This window comes from Anguilla anguilla, chromosome 13 (genome assembly GCF_013347855.1).
Source record: "Anguilla anguilla isolate fAngAng1 chromosome 13, fAngAng1.pri, whole genome shotgun sequence".
Lineage (NCBI taxonomy): Eukaryota > Metazoa > Chordata > Actinopteri > Anguilliformes > Anguillidae > Anguilla > Anguilla anguilla.
The window spans coordinates 3,896,282-3,923,873 of NC_049213.1; the positions used below are offsets into that span (position 1 = coordinate 3,896,282).

General features: G+C 49.3%; 2 protein-coding genes across 7 annotated transcripts in view; one reads left to right on the forward strand and one right to left on the reverse strand.

Annotated features, from left to right (window-relative positions):
• Positions 1-2,082, reverse strand: part of arhgap9 (Rho GTPase activating protein 9) — a 54,877-nt gene extending 52,795 nt beyond the window's left edge. For all 6 annotated transcript variants that reach the window (XM_035389015.1, XM_035389014.1, XM_035389011.1 and 3 more), the window contains exon 1: positions 1,933-2,082. The gene's annotated coding sequence lies outside the window, so the exon portion shown is untranslated. The remainder of the gene's footprint in view (positions 1-1,932) is intronic.
• Positions 2,083-2,401: 319 nt separating this feature from the next.
• Positions 2,402-27,592, forward strand: part of mars1 (methionyl-tRNA synthetase 1) — a 28,427-nt gene continuing 3,236 nt past the window's right edge. The window contains exons 1-20 of the mRNA XM_035386837.1: positions 2,402-2,647; positions 4,608-4,698; positions 7,253-7,331; positions 8,009-8,140; positions 8,278-8,353; positions 8,969-9,147; positions 10,262-10,371; positions 10,943-11,059; positions 11,892-12,095; positions 12,831-13,032; positions 13,924-13,998; positions 15,103-15,273; positions 16,651-16,746; positions 17,463-17,580; positions 18,042-18,255; positions 19,302-19,433; positions 22,827-22,935; positions 23,737-23,928; positions 24,769-24,840; positions 27,093-27,218. Of these exons, the coding sequence (XP_035242728.1) occupies positions 2,545-2,647; positions 4,608-4,698; positions 7,253-7,331; positions 8,009-8,140; positions 8,278-8,353; positions 8,969-9,147; positions 10,262-10,371; positions 10,943-11,059; positions 11,892-12,095; positions 12,831-13,032; positions 13,924-13,998; positions 15,103-15,273; positions 16,651-16,746; positions 17,463-17,580; positions 18,042-18,255; positions 19,302-19,433; positions 22,827-22,935; positions 23,737-23,928; positions 24,769-24,840; positions 27,093-27,218 (2,598 nt within the window). The 5' untranslated portion in view covers positions 2,402-2,544. The remainder of the gene's footprint in view (positions 2,648-4,607; positions 4,699-7,252; positions 7,332-8,008; positions 8,141-8,277; positions 8,354-8,968; positions 9,148-10,261; positions 10,372-10,942; positions 11,060-11,891; positions 12,096-12,830; positions 13,033-13,923; positions 13,999-15,102; positions 15,274-16,650; positions 16,747-17,462; positions 17,581-18,041; positions 18,256-19,301; positions 19,434-22,826; positions 22,936-23,736; positions 23,929-24,768; positions 24,841-27,092; positions 27,219-27,592) is intronic.

The following is a 27,592-nucleotide window of genomic DNA, read 5'->3' on the forward strand; positions in this document are numbered from 1 at the left end:
ATTCACTGTAGGAACAGTGGCCCAATTACACGGGCCGTGGCTCCAAACACACTTCCTTTCAGGTCTCCCGTTCCATTCCAATCAATGTGCACACGACGCATGCCGCCCCTGCCGCTACAAAGTGGGCTACTGTCCTTCCAACGAACCAAAGACAACAATCTAAAGCCGCAACATTTCACATTCCACATCGTCTGCTCACTGGAGATCTGATTCATGAGAAACATAGACGCCTTCATGTTCCTGACCATATTCTCACCGAGTTGAAAGTAGTCCACAAATTACACAGAGCAGTTGTGTAGTACGTAAAGTATCAATATTGCTTTGTCCACGGGTGAAAAGGCAGTGACCCACCAAAGATTTAGACTTGCAATCTGTCTGTTACAAATCTTGTTGGGTCATTATTCACGCAACTCATAAAATAAAGTAATTAAAGCTAATCTGTCTGTAGACAAACTCGACAAAACGCAGTTCACAAAAAGCAACATCCTATTGCAAAGGTCTATATAGCAAACGGAATCAAAACATGCCCATATTTTACCGCAGATAAAGGTAGATTATTTGAAAAGTTCATTACGTAAATCTAATGCAAAACCCTCTGGGATATATCATTCCAGCTATGTACGTATTATTCGTCCTGAAATTGCCTAATTAGGTAAAAAGTACTTTCAACTAGTATCTGAAACATCCGTCCAAATCAAAGCCTCTTTTCGGTTTGTTCTAATGCGCTTTAGTTTCTGAAACCCGTCCGGGGCAGACCGTTGCCCTTGACAACATGCACCGGATCTCCGCAAGTAGCTGGAACTAAAAATCAATTTTTATTTAGTATACTTTAAACTTTCGGTGGCGTGCAAGGAATACGAATCTGTAGGCTTCTGATATCGACAGGCCTGTGAAAATTATTTTACTTGTACCAGTGATATGCAAATAATAAGAATAATTAAATGAATAAAATAAAAATATTTGTAAAAATGCACAGTGGCACAATTAAGTATTTAAAATTTTTATGATGCGCGCTGGCAGCAGCCTGTACGCATTTGAACACTGTCGCTATAGGCTACTCTCCGCATGTCATAATGACAAATAAATCTCAAAAGACACTGCTGCTACCGAAACACTGGCCAAGTACTTAAAAAAGAAAGAAAAAATATAAATATAGGCTACAAACAAAACAACAAAAAAGTGCAAACAGAAAACAGCAGTTCGCAGTTCATGCAGATAGGGAGAACTAACGTTAATTCAATATTCAACCCTTTTTTTAACTAGTTTGCATGTAGGCCATTTCACAGAGAGACCCCTAGACTACAAAGATTAGCCAACACTCTAGTCATCCAGGTGGAAAACGTCCCAGCGATCCGGGTTGCCATTGACTAGCAGGAAGCGTATAGCACAGTAGCACTGTCAGACATTATATGATCGCACATTCATGAAATAAGTCATACGGACAAAAACATTATGTGCATATCAATAAAGCACGACTTTAGGAGAATAATTTCAACCCAATTTTCACCTCCAAATAGCAGGCTAAACGCACTATAGAAAACAGATCTCTTAAAGAAAAAAATATATTTCCCTGGACTTCAAACATTAAATAGCCGGTAAATATGCTATGTCTAAAAGATTAATTACAATAATTCACATTTCAATAATACTGTACTTCGGCAACAACTGGGTTGTGATAGACCCAAAGCGTGATAACTCAGAAACTCCCATTTTAACAACCCTCAATCAAAACTTTCAAAAGAAAAGGTACAAAATTATTAGATTTTAACTGAAAAAATTTCAAATTTCCTTTTTAGCTACTAGCAAGATTGCTCTCCGGAATATATTTTCCAACTTAAAACTAAAACGTGCGCACAATAAACCCATAATTCGCAAGTGTACAAAATTAATCAAAGTTTAAACAGATGCAATGAAGCACAAACTGCCACTCACCTCAGTTAGGCAATTTGTCGCCGCTATTATTTCTCAAGCAATGTATGAGATAAGCTAACAATTAAAGCCAGACAAGCACTTATCACGGTACATGCGCCAGTGGATAACCCGCAGTACCAGCGATCTCGCCGATACCTCTTACTAGTGCTGTCAATGCTACGTCACACTCTTTCTAGTGTCACGTGATAGTGGTCTTTGGAGGCCTCACAAACGCGTTCTAGTCGATAATTGATTTTTTTATTCATCGGGAACTAAGCATATTAAGCCATGATAGGCTGGAATTCCATAATACATATGCACTAACCAATTAGAGTAAGGGCGACGTATTGTTCGTTGAATGACGTTGTAGTATAGTTGCCGTATTCAGTTTTCTGGAACGCGTTCATGGGAAGAGTAGTCTAGAAATGTCCACGCGCCATTCTGTGTTACCTGACGCACCACAAGAAAAACTACAACATTCGCCATTGTATGTTTACTAGCAGTTGCATCAGCGCTCAGCATTGGTTGGGTTGCCGGTGGAGGCACATGTCCGTGTATTTGTTGCTCAGACAGCTGCGCTGGGTATTATCTTGAGATTCACAGGAAACGTATAAAGTTGGACACCAACGGAAAATGAATTTGTTCGTTAGCGAAGGTAATCCGCATTGTGTGAAGGTCCTAGCGGCGGTGGAACTCACTGGAGTAAAATGTGACATCAGTCATGTGAATCACGAAGGTGGGTTGGTTACAACTTAAGAGAGCGTAGGACTGTTACATTAGCGAGCTTGCGGAGTCGAGTTGTTAAGTGAATTGTCAAACTCAGCTCGCAGCATGTCTCTAACGGTTCTATTTAGCTAGTCTCCATTTGTTTGAATTCTGCATTTGTATTTTAGCCAGTTGGCTCATTGTGGATCCGTTGGGTATCAGTATTTTAAGGTTTGCCTAGATTAGCAGAGTTATCTGGATAACTAGCTAGCTACCAGGCAAGGTGGAGGGAGTTAACTGTGTCGTCAGCTACTTTGATCAATTGAGTGCAATAAACAACGCAAACCAGGAGACTCTGTGGCTCTCCAGGACCAGAGTTAATTTTTTTGTGAAGTTAGATGCTCATAACTGATGTCCATGGCATGTTTAAAGGTCCAGGAAACTGGATCCAAATTGTGGTTTATTCCCCAGAAGTGACAAGTTTTTGTCTTCTTGATATTTACTCCAACGTTTTAACCCAATCATTTTTGCAAGAATCATTTAAATATATTTCTCGACCGTTTGTGAATGCAAAGAAAGTGTTAAAACAACACCAGCAAAGAATGAGCAGATTTCAGTTTCCTGTACCTTTGTGTATTCTTCATCTCTTTCAATCCATGGTGGTTTTCTGACATGTGTCGCTCATTGAAATTGCAATTTCGGAATGTCAATCAAACTGAAGTCCTGGAAGGCCGCAGTTGTGCTGTTACCTCACACACTCACACACGGGCACTAACCGTTCTGCCCTGCGCTGTTACCTCACACATGGGCGCTGACTGCCCTGTGCTGTTACCTCACACACAGGCCCTAAATGCCCTGCGCTGTTATCTCGCACACAGGCACTAACTGCCCTGCGCTGTTACCTCACACACTCACACACAGGCACTAACCGTTCTGCCCTGCGCTGTTACCTCACACATGGGCGCTGACTGCCCTGTGCTGTTACCTCACACACAGGCCCTAAATGCCCTGTGCTGTTACCTCACACACAGGCACTAACTGCCCTGCGCTGTTACCTCACACACTCACACACAGGCACTAACTGCTCTGCCCTGCGCTGTTACCTCACACATGGGCGCTGACTGCCCTGTGCTGTTACCTCACACACAGGCCCTAAATGCCCTGTGCTGTTACCTCACACACAGGCCCTAAATGCCCTATGCTGTTACCTCACACACTCACACACAGGCGCTAACTGCTCTGCGCGGTTACCTCACACACGGGCACTGACTGCCCTGAGCTGTTACCTCACACAGACGCTAACTGCCCAGCTCTGTTACCTCACACACACACACACACACACACGGGCGCTAACTGCCCTGTTACCTCACACACGGGCGCTAACTTCCCTGAGCTGTTACCTCACACGGACGCTAACTGCCCTGCTCTGTTACCTCACACACTCACACACGGACGCTAACTACCCTGTTACCTCACACGGACGCTAACTGCCCTGCTCTGTTACCTCACACACTCACACACGGGCGCTAACTGCCCTGTTACCTCACACACGGACGCTAACTGCCCAGAGCTGTTACCTCACACGGCCGCTAACTGCCCTGAGCTGTTACCTCACACACTCACACACAGGCGCGAACTGCGCTGAGCTGTTACCTCACACACGGTCGCTAACTGCCCTGTGCTGTTACCTCACACACTCACACACGGACGCTAATTGCCCTGAGCTGTTACCTCACACGGACGCTAACTGCCCTGTGCTGTTACCTCACACACGGGCGCTAACTGCTCTTAGCCAGGGGTAGGGCTTCACAGCTGTTCAGGCCCGCCAAGCGGCAAATTCTGGCATATGCCTAGGGTGCACGAGACCGGCCCGTTCCGTGTTCGCTGTGGTGTTCGCTGTTGAACATGTTGGTGACCGTGTCTCTCTCTGTGTTGGTGTCTCTCTCTGTGTTGGTGACTGTGTTGGTGTCTCTCTCTCTGTTGGTGCACAGAGAGGGTGGTGCCCTACCTGAGCCGGCCCACACTCCCAGCCCTGGCGCTGCCCTCTGGACTGCATCTCTTCTCCCCCAACGCCATTTGCCGGTGAGTTCGCCACGCCCTTAGCGGTGCGCTAGCCGAGCGGGTAAAAGCAGCGGTGAGCTAGCCGAGCGGGTAAAAGCAGCGGCGCGCTAGCCGAGTGGGTAAAAGCAGCGGCGCGCTACCCGAGCGGGTAAAAGCAGCGGTGCGCTAGCCGAGCGGGTAAAAGCAGCGGTGAGCTAGCCGAGCGGGTAAAAGCAGCGGTGAGCTAGCCGAGCGGGTAAAAGCAGCGGTGAGCTAGCCGAGCGGGTAAAAGCAGCGGTGAGCTAGCCGAGCGGGTAAAAGCAGAGGTGAGCTAGCCGAGCGGGTAAAAGCAGCGGCGAGCTAGCCGAGCGGGTAAAAGCAGCGGCGAGCTAGCCGAGCGGGTAAAAGCAGCGGCGCGCTAGCCGAGCGGGTAAAAGCAGCGGTGAGCTAGCCGAGCGGGTAAAAGCAGCGGTGAGCTAGCCGAGCGGGTAAAAGCAGAGGTGAGCTAGCCGAGCGGGTAAAAGCAGCGGTGCGCTAGCCGAGCGGGTAAAAGCAGCGGTGCGCTAGCCGAGCGGGTAAAAGCAGCGGTGAGCTAGCCGAGCGGGTAAAAGCAGCGGTGAGCTAGCCGAGCGGGTAAAAGCAGCGGTGCGCTAGCCGAGCGGGTAAAAGCAGCGGCGCGCTAGCCGAGCGGGTAAAAGCAGCGGCGCGCTAGCCGAGCGGGTAAAAGCAGCGGCGCGCTAGCCGAGCGGGTAAAAGCAGCGGCGAGCTAGCCGAGCGGGTAAAAGCAGCGGTGCGCTAGCCGAGCGGGTAAAAGCAGCGGTGAGCTAGCCGAGCGGGTAAAAGCAGCGGTGAGCTAGCCGAGCGGGTAAAAGCAGCGGTGAGCTAGCCGAGCGGGTAAAAGCAGCGGCGAGCTAGCCGAGCGGGTAAAAGCAGCGGCGAGCTAGCCGAGCGGGTAAAAGCAGCGGCGCGCTAGCCGAGCGGGTAAAAGCAGCGGCGCGCTAGCCGAGCGGGTAAAAGCAGCGGCGCGCTAGCCGAGCGGGTAAAAGCAGCGGCGCGCTAGCCGAGCGGGTAAAAGCAGCGGCGAGCTAGCCGAGCGGGTAAAAGCGGCGCGAGCTAGCCGAGCGGGTAAAAGCAGCGGCGCGCTAGCCGAGCGGGTAAAAGCAGCGGCGCGCTAGCCGAGCGGGTAAAAGCAGCGGCGCGCTAGCCGAGCGGGTAAAAGCAGCGGCGAGCTAGCCGAGCGGGTAAAAGCAGCGGCGCGCTAGCCGAGCGGGTAAAAGCAGCGGCGCGCTAGCCGAGCGGGTAAAAGCAGCGGCGCGCTAGCCGAGCGGGTAAAAGCAGCGGCGAGCTAGCCGAGCGGGTAAAAGCGGCGCGAGCTAGCCGAGCGGGTAAAAGCAGCGGCGCGCCAGCCGAGCAGGTAAAAGCAGCGGCGCGCTAGCCGAGCGGGTAAAAGCAGCGGCGAGCTAGCCGAGCGGGTAAAAGCAGCGGCGCGCTAGCCGAGCGGGTAAAAGCAGCGGCGAGCTAGCCGAGCGGGTAAAAGCAGCGGCGAGCTAGCCGAGCGGGTAAAAGCAGCGGCGCGCTAGCCGAGCGGGTAAAAGCAGCGGTGAGCTAGCCGAGCGGGTAAAAGCAGCGGTGAGCTAGCCGAGCGGGTAAAAGCAGCGGTGAGCTAGCCGAGCGGGTAAAAGCAGCGGTGAGCTAGCCGAGCGGGTAAAAGCAGTGGTGCTCGCTTGCGGTTGAAGAACAAGCGTTCACTAAACAAAACGATGGGCGGAACAAATCCGCCACTCACTGACCCAAACCAATCACGGTGTGCTGCTGGGGAGAAGCGTGACTCGATTGGTTCAGACTAGCCAAGCTGAACGGTCATCAGAAACTTTACTAAATATCTAAAATCTATATTCTACATCACGTACAAAAACCCAATTGAAAACACACTAAAACTGGGTAATGTTTTTTTTAAAAGCTCAGAAAGTGAACTATGCCATTAAAACGGAAACAAAAAAAAGCTGAATCTGTGGGTCTCCAGGGCAGTGAATACCAGCGGTGTAGAGAATGAATCTGAAACATGGCTGACCGTGTCCATGTCTGAAAACACAATGCATCTTTCATCTGAGCTGGCCCTTTCTCCTGGGCAATCATTTCCATAATTGCAACAAACCATACCAAGATTTGAATACATTTGCAACGATCCAAGTATAGGCCATGTTTTATTGTCTGTTTTGGGAATGTCATATAGACATGGCATGATTCTTTAAAAAAAAATGTTCTATGGATAAAATGTAAATTAGACTTTCAAAAGAATAAGTATTGGAAGCTTCAAGTTGCTTGCTGTGCTGTTTGTATTACACACACACACACACACGCACACAGACTCTCACACGCATGCACACTCATACAGATACACCCACACACAGACATACACGCATGCACACACACACACACACACATACATACACACGCACACACACACACGCACGCACACAAACACACACATGCACACACACACAAACACACGCACGTGCACACACACACATACATACACACACACACAGACACACACTCACCGCTGTGCTGTCCTCTCTGGGGTTCTGTGTCACAGGTTCCTCTTTGAGGCCAGTGGGCGGGAGGCCAGCAGCCTGACCAATCAGTGGCTGGAATGGGAGGCGACTGATCTTCAGGTGAGACGGTCTGTACAGGATGGAAACTGGCCTTTCTGCCAAAGCACCGTTTAGTTAAGAACAGTCCAGTACCTGCAGACGGGTAGATGGGCCTCCAGCATTCACACACTGTCCCCACAATTTCACTGCCCTGCATACATAACGTCCCCACTGCGCAGGTTAGCTTTTTACACAGTCACACTGAGGAACTCACACACTGTCCCCACAATGTCCCCACTGCACAGGTTAACTCTTTACACAGTCACACTGAGGAACTCACACACTGTCCCCATAACGTCCCCACTGCACAGGTTAACTCTTTACACAGTCACACTGAGGAAGTCACACACTGTCCCCATAAGGTCCCCACTACACAAGTTAACTATTTACACAGTCACACTGAGGACTGTGTCTGACGCCTGTGTGCTGTACCTGTGCTAGAACTCTGTGCTGTGCCTGTGTCTAACCCCTGTGTGGTGTGGTATGCCTGTGCTGGAACTCTGTGTTGTGCCTGTGTATGACCCCTGTGTTCTCTACCTGTGTCTGACCCCTGTGTGCTGTACCTGTGTCTGATCCCTGTGTGCTGTACCTGTGTCTGACCCCTGTGTGCTGTACCTGTGTCTGACCCCTGTGTGCTGTACCTGTGTCTGACCCCTGTGTGCTGTACCTGTGTCTGACCCCTGTGTTCTGTGCTGCAGCCTGCTCTGGCCCAGGCGCTCCACCTGTCTGCCCTGCAGGGGAAGCGGACGGAGGCTGCCACCGCCCTGCAGGCCCCCCTCAGCGTCCTGGAGCAGGGCCTACGCAAGAGAGCCACGCCCTTCCTCTCCGGGGTACGCCCACACTGCCGCCCGTACAGGCCCCTCCCTCTCTCACACACTCATCCACTCTTTCACTCGCCCATGCTGCTGCCTTGTTTTTGCGTGGTCTTCATTTCCTTTAAATGTAAGTAAATATCCCTGTGTTTTAGGAGGAGGTGTCAGTTGCAGATATCGTCCTCTGGGGGGCGCTCTACCCTGTCCTGTCTGACTCCAGCTTCATGACAGGTGAGAGAACAGGAAATTCTTCTGAACATCTGATTATTACGGCATCACTTATCATTATTACATATTATTTAATAACTCTGCAGTTACATACACTGCTTATAATTGTGACCTACTATCCATCCATTCCGTACAGCTGGATATTTTGCAAAAGCAGGTCAGTTTAAGTACCTTGGGTACAGCAACATGCCATGTGGGATTTGAACCTGCAACCTCTGCATTATTAGTACATTTCCCTCGCCACAGAACCGGGTGCTGGCATAAACAGTCTGCGCGGTCGTTTAGGGCCACAACCACGGATTGGATGCACGATTTGGTTTTTAAATGTTTTATTTCTTTGTAAGACATTTTAATTGTGCAGTAATCAGAGGACGTGCATATCTTTTTTGATGCTATTTCTCTTGTGCCAGTTGCCCCCCAATACTCCCAAGCCCGTTTCTGCGATCGATCGCCCCCAGTTACTTCTTGTCTAGGGCCGCCATAATCCTAGAGCCGGACCCGCCTAGCCGTTGGGCTAAGTGCCACCCTGATTTGTGATGAGTTCAGATGTCTGGGAAATCCGGTGAGAACTATCCTCTGTTTCAGCGTGTGTGTGTATCCCCCCAACCCCTCCGACAGGTGAGCTGGCGCAGGTGGGCGGGTGGTTCCAGCGCGTGGCCCTGCTGCCGGCCTGTCAGTCAGCAGTGAGGGCGGTGCTTACGGGGAAAGGGGCGGAGTCGCAGCTGAAAGCATATTTACAGAAACAACCCGCCCTGCACGCTCAACGGAGAGAGGCACAGCCCTGCAACCAACCCGAGGTGAGAGGGGTAGAGGTGTGTGTGAGGGGGGGGGGGTGAGCCTAGTACCTTAATGTAAATGTCATGTCAGTTATGACCTGTCAATCACAAGATTGTGTAGCAAATAGCGCTAAACTTCTACGGGACCCAGATACCATGTCTTTTAGGAACAGTCATCAGTCATTGGATACAGCAACAATGCCACTAAGTTGGTAGCACTGTACAGGAGGGGCTCTGATTGGTTGGTTGGTCATGGTTAGCCATTCCAATTGGTTGGTTAGTGTTAGAGTTAGGAGCTGCTCTGGTTGGTTGGTTGGTCATGGTTAGCCACTCCAATTGGTTGGTTAGTGTTAGAGTTAGGAGCTGCTCTGGTTGGTTGGTTAGTGTTGGGGTTAGGAGCTGCTCCGTTTGGTTGGTTAGTGTTGGGGTTAGGAGCTGCTCTGGTTGGTTGGTTAGCGTTGGGGTTAGGAGCTGCTCTGGTTGGTTGGTTAGTGTTGGGGTTAGGAGCTGCTCCGTTTGGTTGGTTAGTGTTGGGGTTAGGAGCTGCTCCAGTTGGTTGGTTAGTGTTGGGGTTAGGAGCTGCTCTGGTTGGTTGGTTAGTGTTGGGGTTAGGAGTTGCTCTGGTTGGTTGGTTAGTGTTGGGGTTAGGAGCTGCTCCGGTTGGTTGGTTAGTGTTGGGGTTAGGAGCTGCTCCAGTTGGTTGGTTAGTTTTGGGGCTGGGAGCTGCTCTGTTTGGTTGGTTAGTGTTTGGGTTAGGAGCTGCTCAAGTTGGTTGGTTAGTTTTGGGGCTGGGAGCTGCTCTGTTTGGTTGGTTAGTGTTTGGGTTAGGAGCTGCTCTGGTTGGTTGGTTAGTGTTGGGGTTAGGTGCTGCTCTGGTTGGTTGGTTAGTGTTGGGGTTAGGAGCTGCTCCGGTTGGTTGGTTAGTGTTGGGGTTAAGAGCTGCTCTGGTTGGTTGGTTGGCGTTGGGGTTAGGAGCTGCTCCGGTTGGTTGGTTAGTGTTGGGGTTAGGAGCTGATCCAGTTGGTTGGTTAGTGTTGGGGCTAGGAGCTGCTCCAGTTGGTTGGTTAGTGTTGGGGCTAGGAGCTGCTCTGGTTGGTTGGCCATGGTCTTGATGTGCCCGGGCCTTAATTTTCAGGCTGAGGACACAGAGGTCGTGGTCACTGAGGAGGAGATGCAGGCTGCCGCCCAAACCTGGAACCTGGGACTGAAGGACTGCCCCGCCCCCATCAGCAGAGAACACCCTATGTGAGTTTAACCTTGTGGCTGAGTTCTGTGTGTCTGTCTGTCTGAGTTCTATGTGTCTGTCTGAGTTCTGTGTGTCTGTATGAGTTCTGTGTGTCTGTTCGAGTTCTATGTATCTGTTTGGGTTCTGTGTGTCTGTATGAGTTCTGTGTGTCTGTTAGAGTTCTGTGTGTCTGTTTGGGTTTCTGTGTGTCTGTTTGAGTTCTGTGTATCTGTTTGGGTTCTGTGTGTCTGTCTGTCTGAGTTCTGTGTGTCTGTTCGAGTTCTGTATGTCTTGTTTGAGTTCTGTTTGTGTCTTTTTGATTTCTGTGTGTTTGAGTTCTGTTTGAGTTCTGTGTATCTGTTTGAGTTCTCTGTGTGTCTGTTTGAGTTGTGTGTGTCTGTTTGAGTTCTCTGTGTATCTGTTTGAGTTCTCGGTGTGTCTGTTTGAGTTGTGTGTGTCTATGCTCAGTGAAATCCCTGCGTTTGAGTTTTGCGTTTGCAGTAATTCAGTAGTGCAGCTGCGCTGTATTTCAGTATACACAGCAGGACATGATCCGCTAATGCAGTGTCCGTCTGTCCGTCTGTCCGTCAGTCTGCCGCAGGACGGCAAGCGGAACATTCTGCTGACCAGCGCCCTGCCGTACGTCAATAACGTCCCTCACCTGGGTAACATCATCGGCTGCGTGCTCAGCGCCGACGTCTTCGCCAGGTGACCTTCCTCTTCCTCTCCACATACAACATAAGAGCATAAGAACACATAATGAGGAGAACAGGCCATTCAGTCCATCTAGAACATAAGAACATAAGAATACATAATGAGAAGAACAGCATTCAGCCCATCTAGAACATAAGAACATAAGAATACATAATGAGGAGAACAGGCCATTCAGTCCGTCTAGAACATAAGAACACATAATGAGGAGAACAGGCCATTCAGTCCGTCTAGAACATAAGAACACATAATGAGGAGAACAGGCCATTCAGCCCATCTAGAACATAAGAATATAAGAATACATGATGAGGAGAACAGGCCATTCAGCCCATCTAGAACATAAGAACACATAATGAGGAGAACAGGCCATTCAGCCCATCTAGAACATAAGAATATAAGAATACATAATGAGAAGAACAGACCATTCAGCCCATCTAGAACATAAGAACATAAGAATACATAATGAGAAGAACAGCATTTAACCCATCTAGAACATAAGAGTACATAATGAGGAGAACAGGCCATTCAGCCCATCTAGAACATAAGAATATAAGAATACATAATGAGAAGAACAGCATTTAACCCATCTAGAACATAAGAGTACATAATGAGGAGAACAGGCCATTCAGCCCATCTAGAACATAAGAATATAAGAATACATAATGAGAAGAACAGCATTTAACCCATCTAGAACATAAGAATACATGATGAGGAGAACAGGCCATTCAGCCAATCTAGAACATAAGAACATAAGAACACATAATGAGGTAAACAGTAAAGTGTATTTTTCGGTAACTCCTCTGTACCCGCTGGTTGGGTGCTGACGCAGGTACGGGCGCCTGCGGGGGTGGAACGTGCTGTTCGTCTGCGGGACGGATGAGTACGGCACGGCCACGGAGAACAAGGCGCGGGAGGAGGGGCTGACCCCGCAGCAGATCTGCGACAAGTACCACGCCGTCCACACCGCCATCTACCGCTGGTTCCACATCGACTTCGACTACTTCGGCCGGACCACCACCCCCCACCAGACAGAGTGAGCGCGGGGAGGGGGCGTGTGTGCGTGTGTGTGTGTGTGTGTGTGTGTGAGTGCGTGTGAGTGCGTGTGAGTGTGTGTGAGAGAGTGTGTGAGTGAGTGTGAGTGTGAGTGTGAGTGTGAGTGTGAGTGTGAGTGTGAGTGTGTGTGTGAGTGTGTGTGTGAGTGTGTGTGTGTGTGTGTGTGAGTGTGTGAGTGTGTGTGTGTGTGTGTGTGAGTGCGTGTGTGCATGCATGGGGGTGTGTGTGTATACCACTCACACTCAAACTAGTGTCAGGATGTTTTCAGAGAGAGCGGGAGACTCTCAGGATAACGCTGGATATTTTCAGTATGGCCCACACAACGTAATAATAGTAATAATATTAACAACAACAACAATAATAATAAACATATTCACATTGTGTAAAACATGAAACAAATAACATAAATTAAGGTGTGAAGAACATTCATTCATTCATTCATTAGAATAAATCATTGCATTTATACCGCACTTTCCCAAACGCTCAAGGTGCTTTACAGTGATGAGTGGGAACTCCCCTCACCCACAACCAATGTGTAGCACCCACCAGGGTTTAAGTGGCTAAAATTGGCTAATATAAACAAATATGTGTAGTACAGGTTAGAAAAAGAATAATACTTGTAAAATATCTCTTTAAAAAAAATTAGTCCAGAAAATAACTGTTGTAAATAAATGTTCATATTCATCAAATATATGTTTATTGTGATCTCTCTCAGGATAGCGCAGGACATTTTCTGGCGTCTGCACGAGCGCGGCTTCCTATTGGAGGACACGGTGGAGCAGCTGCGGTGCGAGGGGTGCCAGCGCTTCCTGGCCGACCGCTTCGTGGAGGGGGTGTGCCCCCACTGCCGCTACGCCGAGGCCCGCGGCGACCAGTGCGACAAGTGCGGCCGCCTCATCAACGCCGTGGAGCTCAAGGTCGGAGGTCGGGGGTCGGGGGTCAGGGGTCAGGGGGAAAACACGTCTGTTTCTGTCCAGGACGGCTGAGGCCCTCTCAGCTCGATGGGGCTTCTGCAAGCTGTTCAGCAGTGCTGGTTTTCACTCACCATCTGCTCGTGTTTTTGTCGTCAGTTACTATACCACCCCCCCCCCTTTCTCTCTCTCTCTCTCAATTCAATTCAATTCAATTCAAATAAGCTTTATTGACATGATGTATATACTGTATATATTAGGGCTGGGCAATATATCGATATTATATCGATATTGTGATATGAGACAACATATCGTCTGGGATTTTGTATATCGTGATATGGCATAAGTGTTGTCTTTTCCTGGTTTTGAAGGCAGCATTACAGTAAAGTGATGTAACTTTCTGAACTTACCTGACTGTTCTATTGTTTGCCTTTACCCACTTAGTTATTACATAGGCATTACTGATGATTATTTGTCAAAAATCTCATTGTGTAATTTTGTGAAAGTACCAATAGTCATCCCCACAATATCGATATCAAGGTATTTGGTCAAAAATATTGTGATATTTGATTTTGCCCATATCGCCCAGGCCTAGTGTGTGTATATATATATATATATGTATATATATATATAGCCAAAGCATGGGTACAATAAACATATAAACACAATACTACTTTGTGTTTGTGTGTGTGGTATTTGTGTATGTTAGCTGGTGTAATGTCATGTGTAAATTAGGTGAAACAGTGAATTAATTAAAAATCTTGCTCTGTCTTTCTCTCTCTCTCTCTCTCTGTCTCTCTCTCTGTCTCTCTCTCCCTCTCCCTCCCTCTCCCTCTCTCTCTCTGTCTCCCTCTCTGTCTCTCTCTCCCTCTCCCTCCCTCTCCCTCTCTCTCTCAGGACCCCCAGTGCAAGGTGTGCAGACAGACTCCAGTAATCCAGTCTTCCAAGCACCTGTTTCTGGACCTGCCTAAGGTACAGTGTGGCTATCAGATATAGACTTGCTCTGTAATGGTGTCCTGCTGACCTGGGGCAGTGGTGCCATGCTGACCTGGAGCAGTGGTGTCATGCTTACCTGGGGCAGTGGTGCCATGCTGACCTGGGGCAGTGGTGCCATGCTTACCTGGGGCAGTGGTGTCCTGCTTACCTGGGGCAGTGGTGCCATGCTGACCTGGGGCAGTGGTGCCATGCTGACCTGGGGCAGTGGTGCCATGCTGACCTGGGGCAGTGGTGTCCTGCTTACCTGGGGCAGTGGTGCCATGCTGACCTGGGGCAGTGGTGCCATGCTGACCTGGGGCAGTGGTGCCATGCTGACCTGGGGCAGTGGTGTCATGCTTACCTGGGGCAGTGGTGCCATGCTGACCTGGGGCAGTGGTGCCATGCTGACCTGGGGCAGTGGTGTCCTGCCGACCTGGGGCAGTGGTGCCATGCTGACCTGGGGCAGTGGTGCCATGCTTACCTGGGGCAGTGGTGCCATGCTGACCTGGGGCAGTGGTGCCATGCTGACCTGGGGCAGTGGTGCCATGCTGACCTGGGGCAGTGGTGCCATGCTGACCTGGGCCAGATGCATTATTTGAACTGCTTTCACACTTCAGACGTCAGTAAAATACCAGCATATGGTAATGGTAATGGTAAATGGGCTTTTATCCAAAGCGCTATACAATCGATGCCTCTCATTCACCCATTCACACACACACTCACACACCAACGGTGAAAGGCTGCCGTGCAAGGTACCAATCAGCTCGTTGGGAGCAATTAGGGGTTAGGTGTCTTGCTCAGGGACACTTCGACAAGCCCCAGGGCGGGGGATCGAACCGGCAACCCTCGGACTGCCAGACAACCGCTCTTACCTCCTGAGCTATGTCGCCCCCCATATAACCGCCAATTTATTTAAGAACCTATTTTTTCTTTCATGATTGTGCAGTTTCTTCCGCAGCGTGTTTCGTTCAATTCTCTTCGATCTACAGGAGTGCAGTCATGTTTTTGCAGCACCTAACGTATTTCGGATACATATTTCATCCCAAACCTAACTCTCCCTCTCTCTCGGTCTCTCTACCCTGTGTCCCCCCTGTCCCGTAGCTGGAGGGCCAGCTGGAGGAGTGGCTGGAGCGGTCCTTCAGTTCGGGCGACTGGACGGCTAACGCTCGGCAGATCACGCGCTCCTGGATCCGGGACGGCCTCAAACCGCGCTGCATCACCAGGGACCTCCAGTGGGGCACCCCTGTCCCGCACCCCGACTTCTCTGAGAAGGTGCGGGACAGCGTCCTCACAACATGAAAACATGTGTACACCTGGATTGACTGTGTCCTCAGAATGCATGCACACCAAATCACATGTACACTCTAAACCAGAGGGACTGTGTCCTCACAGTGCATACACACCAAACCACACATTGTGGACTCTAAACCAGAGGGAGTGTGTCCTCACAATGCATGCACACCAAATCACATGTACACTCTAAACCAGAGGGACTGTGTCCTCACAATGCATGCACACCAAACCACACATGTGCACTCTAAACCAGAGGGACTGTGTCCTCACAATGCATGCACACCAAACCACACATGTACACTCTAAACTAGAGGGACTGTGTCCTCACAATGCATGCACACCAAATCACATGTACACTCTAAACCAGAGGGAGTGTGTCCTCACAATGCATGCACACCAAACCACACATGTACACTCTAAACCAGAGGGAGTGTGTCCTCACAATGCATGCACACCAAACCACACATGTGCACTCTAAACCAGGGGGACTGTGTCCTCACAATGCATGCACACCAAACCACACGTACACTCTATCCCAGAGGGACTGTGTCCTCACAATGCATGCACACCAAACCACACATGTGCACTCTAAACCAGAGGGACTGTGTCCTCACAATGCAAACACACCAAATCGCAGGTGCACCTGTAACTCACTCTTTTCTGATGGGTAGAGGAACAGAGGCTGTTTACCCCAGTAGTTTGAGGTTCCTGTTTTTCTTATTTGTGACTTTTATGTTTATTAGATGTAGATGGACTTGGACACTTTTCCTTTTTCTAAGGAGTTCTGTTCTTGCAGCCTTCTGGCACGTACACATACACACACATGCACACTAACACACATGCACATACACACACACACACTTGCACTCTCTCACATATGCACACACACACTCACGTACACACTCCCACACATGCACGCATGCACACACACACTCTCTCACATGCGCATGGACACGCACACACACAAACACACAGTCTCGCACACATCCACAGACGCATATACAGACACACACACATGCTCACACCCTCACACACACACACTCACACTCTCACCAACACACACACACACACACACATACACACACATCCACACGTACACACACACACACACACACTCACACTCTCTCACACACACACACACACACACACACACATCCACAGACACACACACACACACACACAGAGGCCCGTCCTCTGTTGAGTACCCAAACTGGGAAATGAAGCAGATCCTAAGACCTCATGGTGTCTGCTTTTTTCATCTGAAAAGGTTTACTAGAGAATATCTGCTGTCAGTTTGTGTCATGCTTATTGTCATATAGTAAAATATTTATTTTCTGTCATATTTCAATATTTTAGGTGTTCTACGTGTGGTTCGATGCCCCGATTGGTTACCTCTCCATCACTGCTAACTACACCAGCCAATGGGAGAAGTGGTGGAAGAACCCAGATCAGGTCATTATGAGTGACATATTCTGCCTGTTTTCCGCATGCTCTTTGGCTGAGTAAATTTGAGTATAATTATTACATTTCTATTTGAGTTTATAAGTTTATATATTACATTTCAAATGATTATATACTCAGATTAGAAATGTGTTGCTGTTTATTTATTGTAGAATATTGTTTTCAGTTCAGTTACAATACTCAGCAATATGAAAAGAAAAAACTATTATGGAGTAAGTGTCTGATTTGAGGTCAATTCCATTTCAGTTAAGTCAGTTCTGGAAATGAGCTGAAATGAAATTACTTAAAATCATAGTTGAGCATTATGGCCATTTTTTTTTCCCGATAGTGTGTGTGTGTGTGCACTCGTGTGTGTGTGTGTGTGTGTGTGTGTGTAAAAGTGTGAATGAGTGTGTGTAAATGTGTAAAAGGTGTGTGCAAATGTGTGTGTGTGTGCATGCATGCGTGTGTGTGTGTGTAAAAGTGTGAATGAGTGTGTGTAAATGTGTAAAAGGTGTGTGTAAATGTGTGTGTGTGTGTGTAAAAGTGTGAATGAGTGTGTGGAAATGTGTAGAAGGTGTGTGTAAATGTGTGTGTGTGTGTGTGTGAATGAGTGTGTGTAAATGTGTGTGTGTGTGTAAAAGTGTGAATGAGTGTGTGTGAATGTGTAAATGTGTGTGTGTAAAAGTGTAAAACTGTGTAATTGTGTGTGTGGCGTTCTCTCGCAGGTCGAGCTGTATAACTTCATGGCGAAGGACAACGTGCCGTTCCACAGCGTGGTGTTCCCCTGCTCGCTCCTGGGCGCTCAGGACAACTACACGCTCGTCAACCACCTCATCGCCACCGGTGAGCAGTCCCCCCGCGCAAAATAACCGCTCTGGATCTGCTGCATGCACTGCTGAGGTCACTTGTGTTGTAGTTCAGTCAATTCAGGAAATGCATTTTATTTAAATGGTTTTTAAAAAATCCTTATTAGAGATATTTTCCCTGTTCGTTCACTGGTTTTTGTTTAATTTCCTGAACTGTGAGCTGAAATGAAATTGGCCTGATTTCGTTAAAAGAAGCAACTGTGTTCACAAACATTCAGAACGAAATTCTTTCGACACGAGTGTGTGTTTTGGTTAGCTGTATTTGGTTAGCTAGTCAGACATTTAGCTTTTTCAAGTTTTGCTGGAACGTAAAGAGTTAAAGCGTTTCAGGTAAGGTCAGGTGATGTTGCATCGGTATCGCGCCCCTGCGAGACGCGGGGTTTTGGGGGGGGGGTTGGGTCACACCGCGCCTCCGCTGAAGTGCGCCCCCTCTCCCAGAGTACCTCAACTACGAGGACACCAAGTTCTCCAAGAGCCGCGGCGTGGGCGTGTTCGGGGACATGGCCAAGGACACGGGGATCCCCGCCGACGTCTGGCGCTTCTACCTGCTGTACCTGCGGCCCGAGGGCCAGGACTCGGCCTTCTCCTGGGCCGACATGGCGCTGAAGAACAACTCGGAGCTACTCAACAACCTGGGCAACTTCATCAACAGGTGAGGCGGGCCGGAGGGGCGAAGGGTCCGGACCACGCAAGGTTGCGAGCGACGGACCGGTTGGTTTGTTAGCGAAGCACATCCCTCGGAGGGGGCGGACTTCCCCCACATCAGAGTGTCAACCTGGCCAGGTTCATAATGGCATAAGCTTATGAGTGAGGCTAGGCTAATAGTACCTGTAGCATAAGGTTATGAACCGGTCAAGTGAGGTTAACTAAATTGTAGCGTACATTTATGAGCCATGCAAGTCAGGCTAGGCTGGTCATAGGATACATTTATGAGCCTCAAAGTGAGGATAGGCTGTGGCCTGTGTCTGTCAGGACAGAGTTAATGTGAATCATTGCAGTACTGTAGTGTTGCTGGGTCTGTCAGGACAGAGTTAATGTGAATCATTGCAGTACTGTAGTGTTGCTGGGTCTGTCAGGACAGAGTTAATGTGAATCATTGCAGTACTGTAGTGTTGCTGGGTCTGTCAGGACAGAGTTAATGTGAATCATTGCAGTACTGTAGTGTTGCTGGGTCTGTCAGGACAGAGTTAATGTGAATCATTGCAGTACTGTAGTGTTGCTGGGTCTGTCAGGGCAGGGTTAATGTGGATCATTGCAGTACTGTAGTGTTGCTGGGTCTGTCAGGACAGGGTTAATGTGGATCATTGCAGTACTGTAGTGTTGCTGGGTCTGTCAGGACAGAGTTAATGTGAATCATTGCAGTACTGTAGTGTTGCTGGGTCTGTCAGGACAGAGTTAATGTGAATCATTGCAGTACTGTAGTGTTGCTGGGTCTGTCAGGGCAGGGTTAATGTGGATCATTGCAGTACTGTAGTGTTGCTGGGTCTGTCAGGACAGGGTTAATGTGGATCATTGCAGTACTGTAGTGTTGCTGGGTCTGTCAGGGCAGGGTTAATGTGGATCATTGCAGTACTGTAGTATTGCTGAGTGACCCTGCTTGCCTGTGGCCTGTGTCTGTCAGGGCAGGGTTAATGTGGCTCATTGCAGTACTGCAGTGTTGCTAAGTGACCCCGCTTGCCTGTGGCTTGTGTCTGTCAGGGCAGGGATGTTTGTGACCAGGTTCTTTGAGGGCTCGGTTCCGCAGATGGAGCTCCTGCAGGAGGACCTTAAACTCCTGGCACAGGTGGGCTGGGAGCTGCGGCAGTACATACAGCTGCTGGACAAAGTCAGGTAAGAACACACCTGCGTGTTTCACACGCTAACTACACACACCTGTCTGTCTCACGCTCTAACTACATAAACCTGTCTGTCTCACACCCTAACTACACACACCTGTCTGTCTCACACACTAACTACATACACCTGTCTGTCTCACGCTCTTAACTACATAAACCTGTCTGTCTCACACCCTAACTACACACACCTGTCTGTCTCACACCCTAACTACATACACCTGTCTGTCTCACACGCTAACTACCTACACCTGTCTGTCTCACACCCTAACTACATACACCTGTCTGTCTCACACCCTAACTACATACACCTGTCTGTCTCACACGCTAACTACATACACCTGTCTGTCTCACACCCTAACTACACACACCTGTCTGTCTCACACACTAACTACATACACCTGTCTGTCTCACGCTCTAACTACATAAACCTGTCTGTCTCACACCCTAACTACACACACCTGTCTGTCTCACACACTAACTACATACACCTGTCTGTCTCTCACGCTAACTACATACAACTGTCTGTCTCACACTCTAACTACATACACCTGTCTGTCTCACACACTAACTACACACACCTGTCTGTCTCACACACTAACTACATACACCTGTCTGTCTCTCGCGCTAACTACATACGACTGTCTGTCTCACACGCTAACTACACACACCTGTCTGTCTCACACACTAACTACATACACCTGTCTGTCTCACGCGCTAACTACACACACCTGTCTGTCTCACACACTAACTACACACACCTGTCTGTCTCACACCCTAACTACATACACCTGTCTGTCTCACACCCTAACTGCATACACCTGTCTGTCTCACACGCTAACTACACACACCTGTCTGTCTCACACGCTAACTACACACACTTGTCTGTCTCACGCTCTAACTACATAAACCTGTCTGTCTCACACCCTAACTACACACACCTGTCTGTCTCACACACTAACTACATACACCTGTCTGTCTCTCACGCTAACTACATACAACTGTCTGTCTCACACGCTAACTACACACACCTGTCTGTCTCACACACTAACTACACACACCTGTCTGTCTCACACCCTAACTACATACACCTGTCTGTCTCACACTCTAACTACATAAACCTGTCTGTCTCACACACTAACTACATACACCTGTCTGTCTCACGCTCTAACTACATAAACCTGTCTGTCTCACACCCTAACTACATACACCTGTGTCTTTCACACGTTAACTACATACACCTGTCTGTCTCTCGCGCTAACTACATACGACTGTCTGTCTCACACGCTAACTACACACACCTGTCTGTCTCACGCGCTAACTACACACACCTGTCTGTCTCACACACTAACTACACACACCTGTCTGTCTCACACACTAACTACATACACCTGTCTGTCTCACACACTAACTACACACACCTGTCTGTCTCACACACTAACTACATACACCTGTCCGTCTCACACACTAACTACATACACCTGTCTGTCTCTCATACTAACTACACACACCTGTCTGTCTCTCACGCTAACTACACACACCTGTCTGTCTCACACACTAACTACATACACCTGTCTGTCTCTCACGCTAACTACATACAAATGTCTGTCTCACACGCTAACTACACACACCTGTCTGTCTCACACACTAACTACATACACCTGTCTGTCTCACACACTAACTACATACACCTGTCTGTCTCACACACTAACTACATACACCTGTCTCTCACGCTAACTACACACACCTGTCTGTCTCACACCCTAACTACATACACCTGTCTGTCTCACACGCTAACTACACACACCTGTCTGTTTCACACGCTAACTACACACACTTGTCTGTCTCACGCTCTAACTACATAAACCTGTCTGTCTCACACCCTAACTACACACACCTGTCTGTCTCACACACTAACTACATACACCTGTCTGTCTCTCACGCTAACTACATACAACTGTCTGTCTCACACGCTAACTACACACACCTGTCTGTCTCACACACTAACTACACACACCTGTCTGTCTCACACCCTAACTACATGCACCTGTCTGTCTCACACTCTAACTACATAAACCTGTCTGTCTCACACACTAACTACATACACCTGTCTGTCTCACGCTCTAACTACATAAACCTGTCTGTCTCACACCCTAACTACATACACCTGTGTCTTTCACACGTTAACTACATACACCTGTCTGTCTCTCGCGCTAACTACATACGACTGTCTGTCTCACACGCTAACTACACACACCTGTCTGTCTCACGCGCTAACTACACACACCTGTCTGTCTCACACACTAACTACATACACCTGTCTGTCTCACACACTAACTACACACACCTGTCTGTCTCACACACTAACTACATACACCTGTCCGTCTCACACACTAACTACATACACCTGTCTGTCTCTCATACTAACTACACACACCTGTCTGTCTCTCACGCTAACTACACACACCTGTCTGTCTCACACACTAACTACATACACCTGTCTGTCTCTCACGCTAACTACATACAAATGTCTGTCTCACACGCTAACTACACACACCTGTCTGTCTCACACACTAACTACATACACCTGTCTGTCTCACACACTAACTACATACACCTGTCTGTCTCACACACTAACTACATACACCTGTCTCTCACGCTAACTACACACACCTGTCTGTCTCACACTCTAATTACATACACCTGTGTCTCACACCCTAACTACACACACCTCTCTGTCTGACACGCTAACTACACACACCTGTCTGTCTCTCACACTCAAATTACATACAGCTGTCCCTTGCACACACACACACACACACACACACACACACACACATCTGCGCTCTCCTAATCCCATAGCACAGGCTCACCTGCGCTGTCCTAATCCCATAGCACAGGCTCATCTGCACTCTCCTAATCCCATAGCACAGGCTCACCTGCGTTCTTTTAATCCCATAGCACAGGCTTGTTTGAGCTCTCCTAATCCCATAGCACAGGCTCACCTGCGCTCTCCTAATCCCATAGCACAGGCTCATCTGCACTCTCCTAATCCCATAGCACAGGTTCACCTGCATTCTCATAATCCCATAGCACAGGCTCATCTGCACTCTCCTAATCCCATAGCACAGGCTCACCAGCGTTCTCCTAATCCCATAACACAGGCTCACCTGCGCACTCCTAATCCCAAAGCACAGGCTCACCTGTGCTCTCCTAATCCTATAGCACAGGTTGCTGCAGTAAGCGCAGGTAAATCTGGAGGAAAGCACTGAAGAAAAGCTAGAAGTGCTGCTTTCAAATAGCGGCAATCCACAGAGATGTGAATGACTGACACTTTAGCTGCACACAGTGCCACCTGGTGGATGTCCCCTGACACTGCCATGTGTTTCAGAATCCGGGACGCTCTGAAGTGCATCCTCAACATCTCTCGCCATGGAAACCAGTACATCCAGGTCAATGAGCCCTGGAAGAAGATCAAAGGAGGGGACCAGGAGAGGCAGGTGTCCCTCTCGCACTTTGCACCATCTTGTCCCGCCCCCTCTCTGTTCCTCTGTACTGCCCCATCTCTGTTCCTCTGTACTGCCCCCTCTCTGTTCCTCTGTGTAGCCCCACCCCCTCCCTGTTCCTCTGTGTAGCCCCACCCCCTCTCTGTTCTTCAGTGTAGCCCCACCCCCTCTCTGTTCTTCTGTGTAGCCCTGCCCCAAGTCCAGTTTCACCTATATTCTAATAAGATGATTCCTTTATTTTGTTTTGCAGTTTGGCACACGTTTAAATGAAAATTCCTGGGATCAGTAGTGTTTTCAAAATTTTCCAGCATTTTTCCAAAGTTTAAAGTATTAATGACACATATTTGATTAGATCTGACACTAAATTCCTCAGGGTCTCTGCCTCTCCTACATGACCAAGAAAAAAAAATGTTTTCATTTCAAATTCTCTTTTGGAGTTGAAGGCATTCCCTTCTGCACACACACATTTGCATTTGCTTTTATCCGTAGGCTTATGCAGCCAGCGTCTGCCTTTTCATTGGCTCACACAGCAGCGTCTGCGCTTTCATTGGCTCACACAGCAGCGTCTGCTCTTTCATTGGCTCACACAGCAGCGTCTGCATTTTCATTGGCTCGCACAGCAGCGTCTGCATTTTCATTGGCTCGCACATTCCCCGGTGCAGAGCAGCGAGCTTTCCACCCACTGGCTGCTCTCTGTGTAAAAACACCCCCTCCCTGATATGACTCCGCCCTCCTGTCTCTCGGGAGTGTGTGTGTTTGTGTAACGCCCCGCTCTTCCCCCCCCCCCCCAGGAAGCGCGCTGGCACGGTGACGGGCGTGGCGGTGAACGTGGCCTGCCTGCTCTCCGCCCTGCTCCACCCCTACATGCCCACGGTCGGCGCCGCCATCCGCGACCAGCTGCGGGCTCCGCCCACCTGCATGGAGGCCGCGCTCCAGGGCGCGGGCAGCTTCGTCTGCGTCCTGCCCGCCGGGCATCGCATCGGCACGGTGAGCGGGCGCACCCGAGCGGGCACACTGGGCGCCGGAGTATACCCTCAGCGCCAGGGGAGGGGACATTACACCCACAGTCCAGCTACATGCCACCCATCTCCCTTTCAGTGTGATTCACTGCCAACTCTGAGCAGAGTTTTGGGCTAATTTGCCATCTGTGGCTAATGCTGTTAGCATTGGTGCCTTCAAATTGATGGATGTTGGTTCATATGTACAGAACCTCTCACACTCACTCTCTCTTTCTGTCTGTCTGTCTCTCACATTCACTCTCTCTTTCTGTCTGTCTGTCTCTCACACTCTCTCTCTTTCTGTCTGTCTGTCTCTCTCTCTCACACTCACTCTCTCTTTCTGTCTGTCTGTCTCTCTCACACTCACTCTCTCTTTCTGTCTGTCTGTCTCTAATACTCACTCTCTGTCTGTCTGTCTCTCATATACTCACTCTCTTTCTGTCTGTCTGTCTCTCTCACACTCACTCTCTCTTTCTGTCTGTCTGTCTCTAATACTCACTCTCTGTCTGTCTGTCTGTCTCTCTCACACTCACTCTCTCTTTCTGTCTGTCTCTCTCACACTCACTCTCTCTGTCTGTCTGTCTCTAATACTCACCCTCTTTCTGTCTGTCTGTCTCTTTCATACATACTCACTCTCTCTTTCTGTCTGTCTCTCATATACTCACTCTCTTTCTGTCTGTCTGTCTCTCTCACACATACTCACATACTCACTCTCTCTCCTCACTCTTGCACTCTCATTCTCTCTGTTTCTCTTGTTCTTTTTTTCATTCCCTCCATCCCTTTGTGAATCTCACTCCCTCTCTCTCTCTCTCTCTCTCTCTCTCTCCAGGTCAGTCCGTTGTTCCAGAAGCTGGAGGCCGATCAGATTGAGGCATTGAAGAAGAGGTTCGGGGGTCAGCAGGTGAGAGGTCAAAGGTCATGCACCTGCTGGGTTACCGTGACGCGCACTCAGATCTTCAGACATCGGCCAATAGCGCGGCCTCGTTTCTGACTGGATCCAGCCGGTTAACCCCCGAAAGGCTGCGCGCCCTCCTTTCTCACACTTCACTCTTCTTATCTTCCCTAGTGCTTTCTCTCTCCTTCCCCCCCACCCTTTCTCATCTCTGCCTCTCCTTCCCTCCCCCCCTTCCAGCCGGAAGAGGAGCCTGCCGGTCCTCAGGTAATCCGGCGCCGCTCGCTTGGCGGAAATCTCTCGCTTCTATTGCCGTCGACGGGCGCTAACTCGTCCGCGGGGACTCGCTAACTAGCGCGCGCGGCTGCTTTGCTTCTCTTAAAAATAGGCGCTGACGCTTCCCCGGAGCGCTGGCTTGGCCCTTTGTTCTCCGCTCTGGCGGAGTGTTCCGCGCTTCGCGGGTTCCCCCGGGGCCTGGTTTGCGGGGGGGGGGGGGGGGCCCGACCGGGGTGGGTTCGCGGCGCGAGGCGCTATCGCCGGCCGACGACGCGACGCCGCTAATCGGCTCCGGGCCGCCCCTTCGGAGCCCGCGTTCCTCGATCCCGCCGCCGCTCGCCGCTCCCTCCGAGCGGAGACGGCGGGAAGGAGGGGCTCGGGGGATCTCATCGCGTCGCAGCGAGCCGCCCGGCCTTCCGAAGAGCCAGAGAAACACGTCGGCGGTACGATCGGCCCGAGGTCTGAGGATGGGGCTCTCCAGGCTTGGTTGTGTTGCAATTTCGTTTTTGAATAAAGGGAAAACACTTTCCTGACATTCATTATTTATTTAAAAGTTATGCTTAAACGAAAACACGTTTTGTTTTCTGCTGAGTTCTTTTTTGGCGTAGGTTTTTTGGCTCGTTTTGAACGCAGAGACGGACGATGGAGTGAAGCTTTGTTATCTAACTAGTCCCACACGGTTTTTCTACCATCTTTACAAATGCGTCTGATAGTTTCTGGTGTGTCTGTGTTTATACGTCGGATTATTAAATGCTTGTTTTCCACCATTAACTTTTTGACACCGGTTTGATTTCATTAGACTAGTGGATGGAGGCACTTTTTGTATTCATAATTCAGTGCTGACAGAAACATTCATTTCTGTTGCTATGACCGTTAGACCAATCAACAGGCCGCGCTGTAACCACGGTGATTCCGATCAGTCTGGGCATGTCGAAGTGTCCTTGAGCAAGACACCTAACCCCTAACTGCTCTGGCGAATGAGAGGCATCAATTGTAAAGCGCTTTGGATAAAAGCGCTATATAAATGCAGTCCATTTACCATTTACCAGTCTAATGAAACAAACCCGGATGACTTTTGGAAAAAGTCGTTGCTGGAAGAGTGTGAGTCTTGAGACAGGAGTGTGACAGGAGGCCTAAACTAATCCTTGCGCTGCCAGGCGGCTCAATTCCACCTCCTGTCTGCCTGAATCTCTGTTGCCTGCTGTCTGCCTGTCTGTCTGTCAGTCTGTCTGTCTGTCTCAACTTGCATCCATAGTTAATCGATCATCTGTGAGCCAACATCTGCATTCTGATACAGTCATTATGAATTTTCAGGTTGTCAGTAAAACCTGGTCCCTAAAAATAGTTTTAATTTTCAGCATCTTCACATTTCAATGACCCATCCTCTACCCCTCCCCCCCCCTCAAAAATCATGGCATTTTTGCCCTGACCACACACAGGAATAATATTTCCAAAGCGTCAGTCACGTAATGCACATAATCAACAGTAACACGAATATCAGATACAGGTTCATTTAAGAGCTGGTCTTGTAACCTGAAGGTCACAGGTTCGATTCCCAGGTAGGACACTGCCGTTGTACCCTTGAGCAAGATACTTAACCTGCATTGCGTCAGTGTACATCCAGCTGTATAAATGGATGCAATGTAAATGCTGTGTAAAAGTTGTCTAAGTCGCTCTGGATAAGAGTGTCTGCTAAACGCCTGTAATATAATGTAAGAGATGCTGTCTCTCTACCTCACAGTAGCCACATACATGTTCTTTTGGTAGCCATGTTTTTTTTTGTAAAACTCTTTTCCACCCTCTTTCTCTCTCTTCTTCCCTCTCCCTCCCCCCTCTCTCCCTCTCCCTCTCTCTCACTCCCTCTCCCCTCTCTCCCTCTCCCTCTCTCCCACTCCCTCTCCCCTCTCTCCCTCTCTCTCTCCCTCTCCCTCTCCCTCTCTCTCTCCCTCTCTCTCTCTCTCTCTCCCTCTCCCTCTCTCTCTCAGCCTAAAGCACCCTCAGAAGCCACGCCCAGTCCAGCGGTTGCCCCCGCCCCAGCCCCCGCCCCCTCTGCCCAGCCGTGTGCAGACCCAGAGAGAGCCCAGCAGCTGGCCCGGGAGGTGGCAGAGCAGGTCGGTATGACCCAGGCCTAGACCCGAACCCAGGCCTGGACCCGAACCAGGCCCAGCAAAATCATCCATCCTCCATTATCTGTACCTGCTTACCCTGGACCCGAATCCAGGTCTGGACCCAGGCCCAGCTCAGTCCATCCATCCGCCATTTTATCTATCAATCCATTATCTATATCCGCTTTTTCCTGGTCAAGGTCGCTGGGGGTGCTGGAGCCTATCCCAGCATGCATTGTGCGAAAGGCAGGTCACTAAACTATCACAGGGCACACACACCATTGGCCCCCAGGGACACCCCAGAAATGTCCCTGTAAGGTACACTCAAAAAGGTGGAGGTGCAGGAGTATGTGCAGGTCTATAAATCAGACAAAAAGATG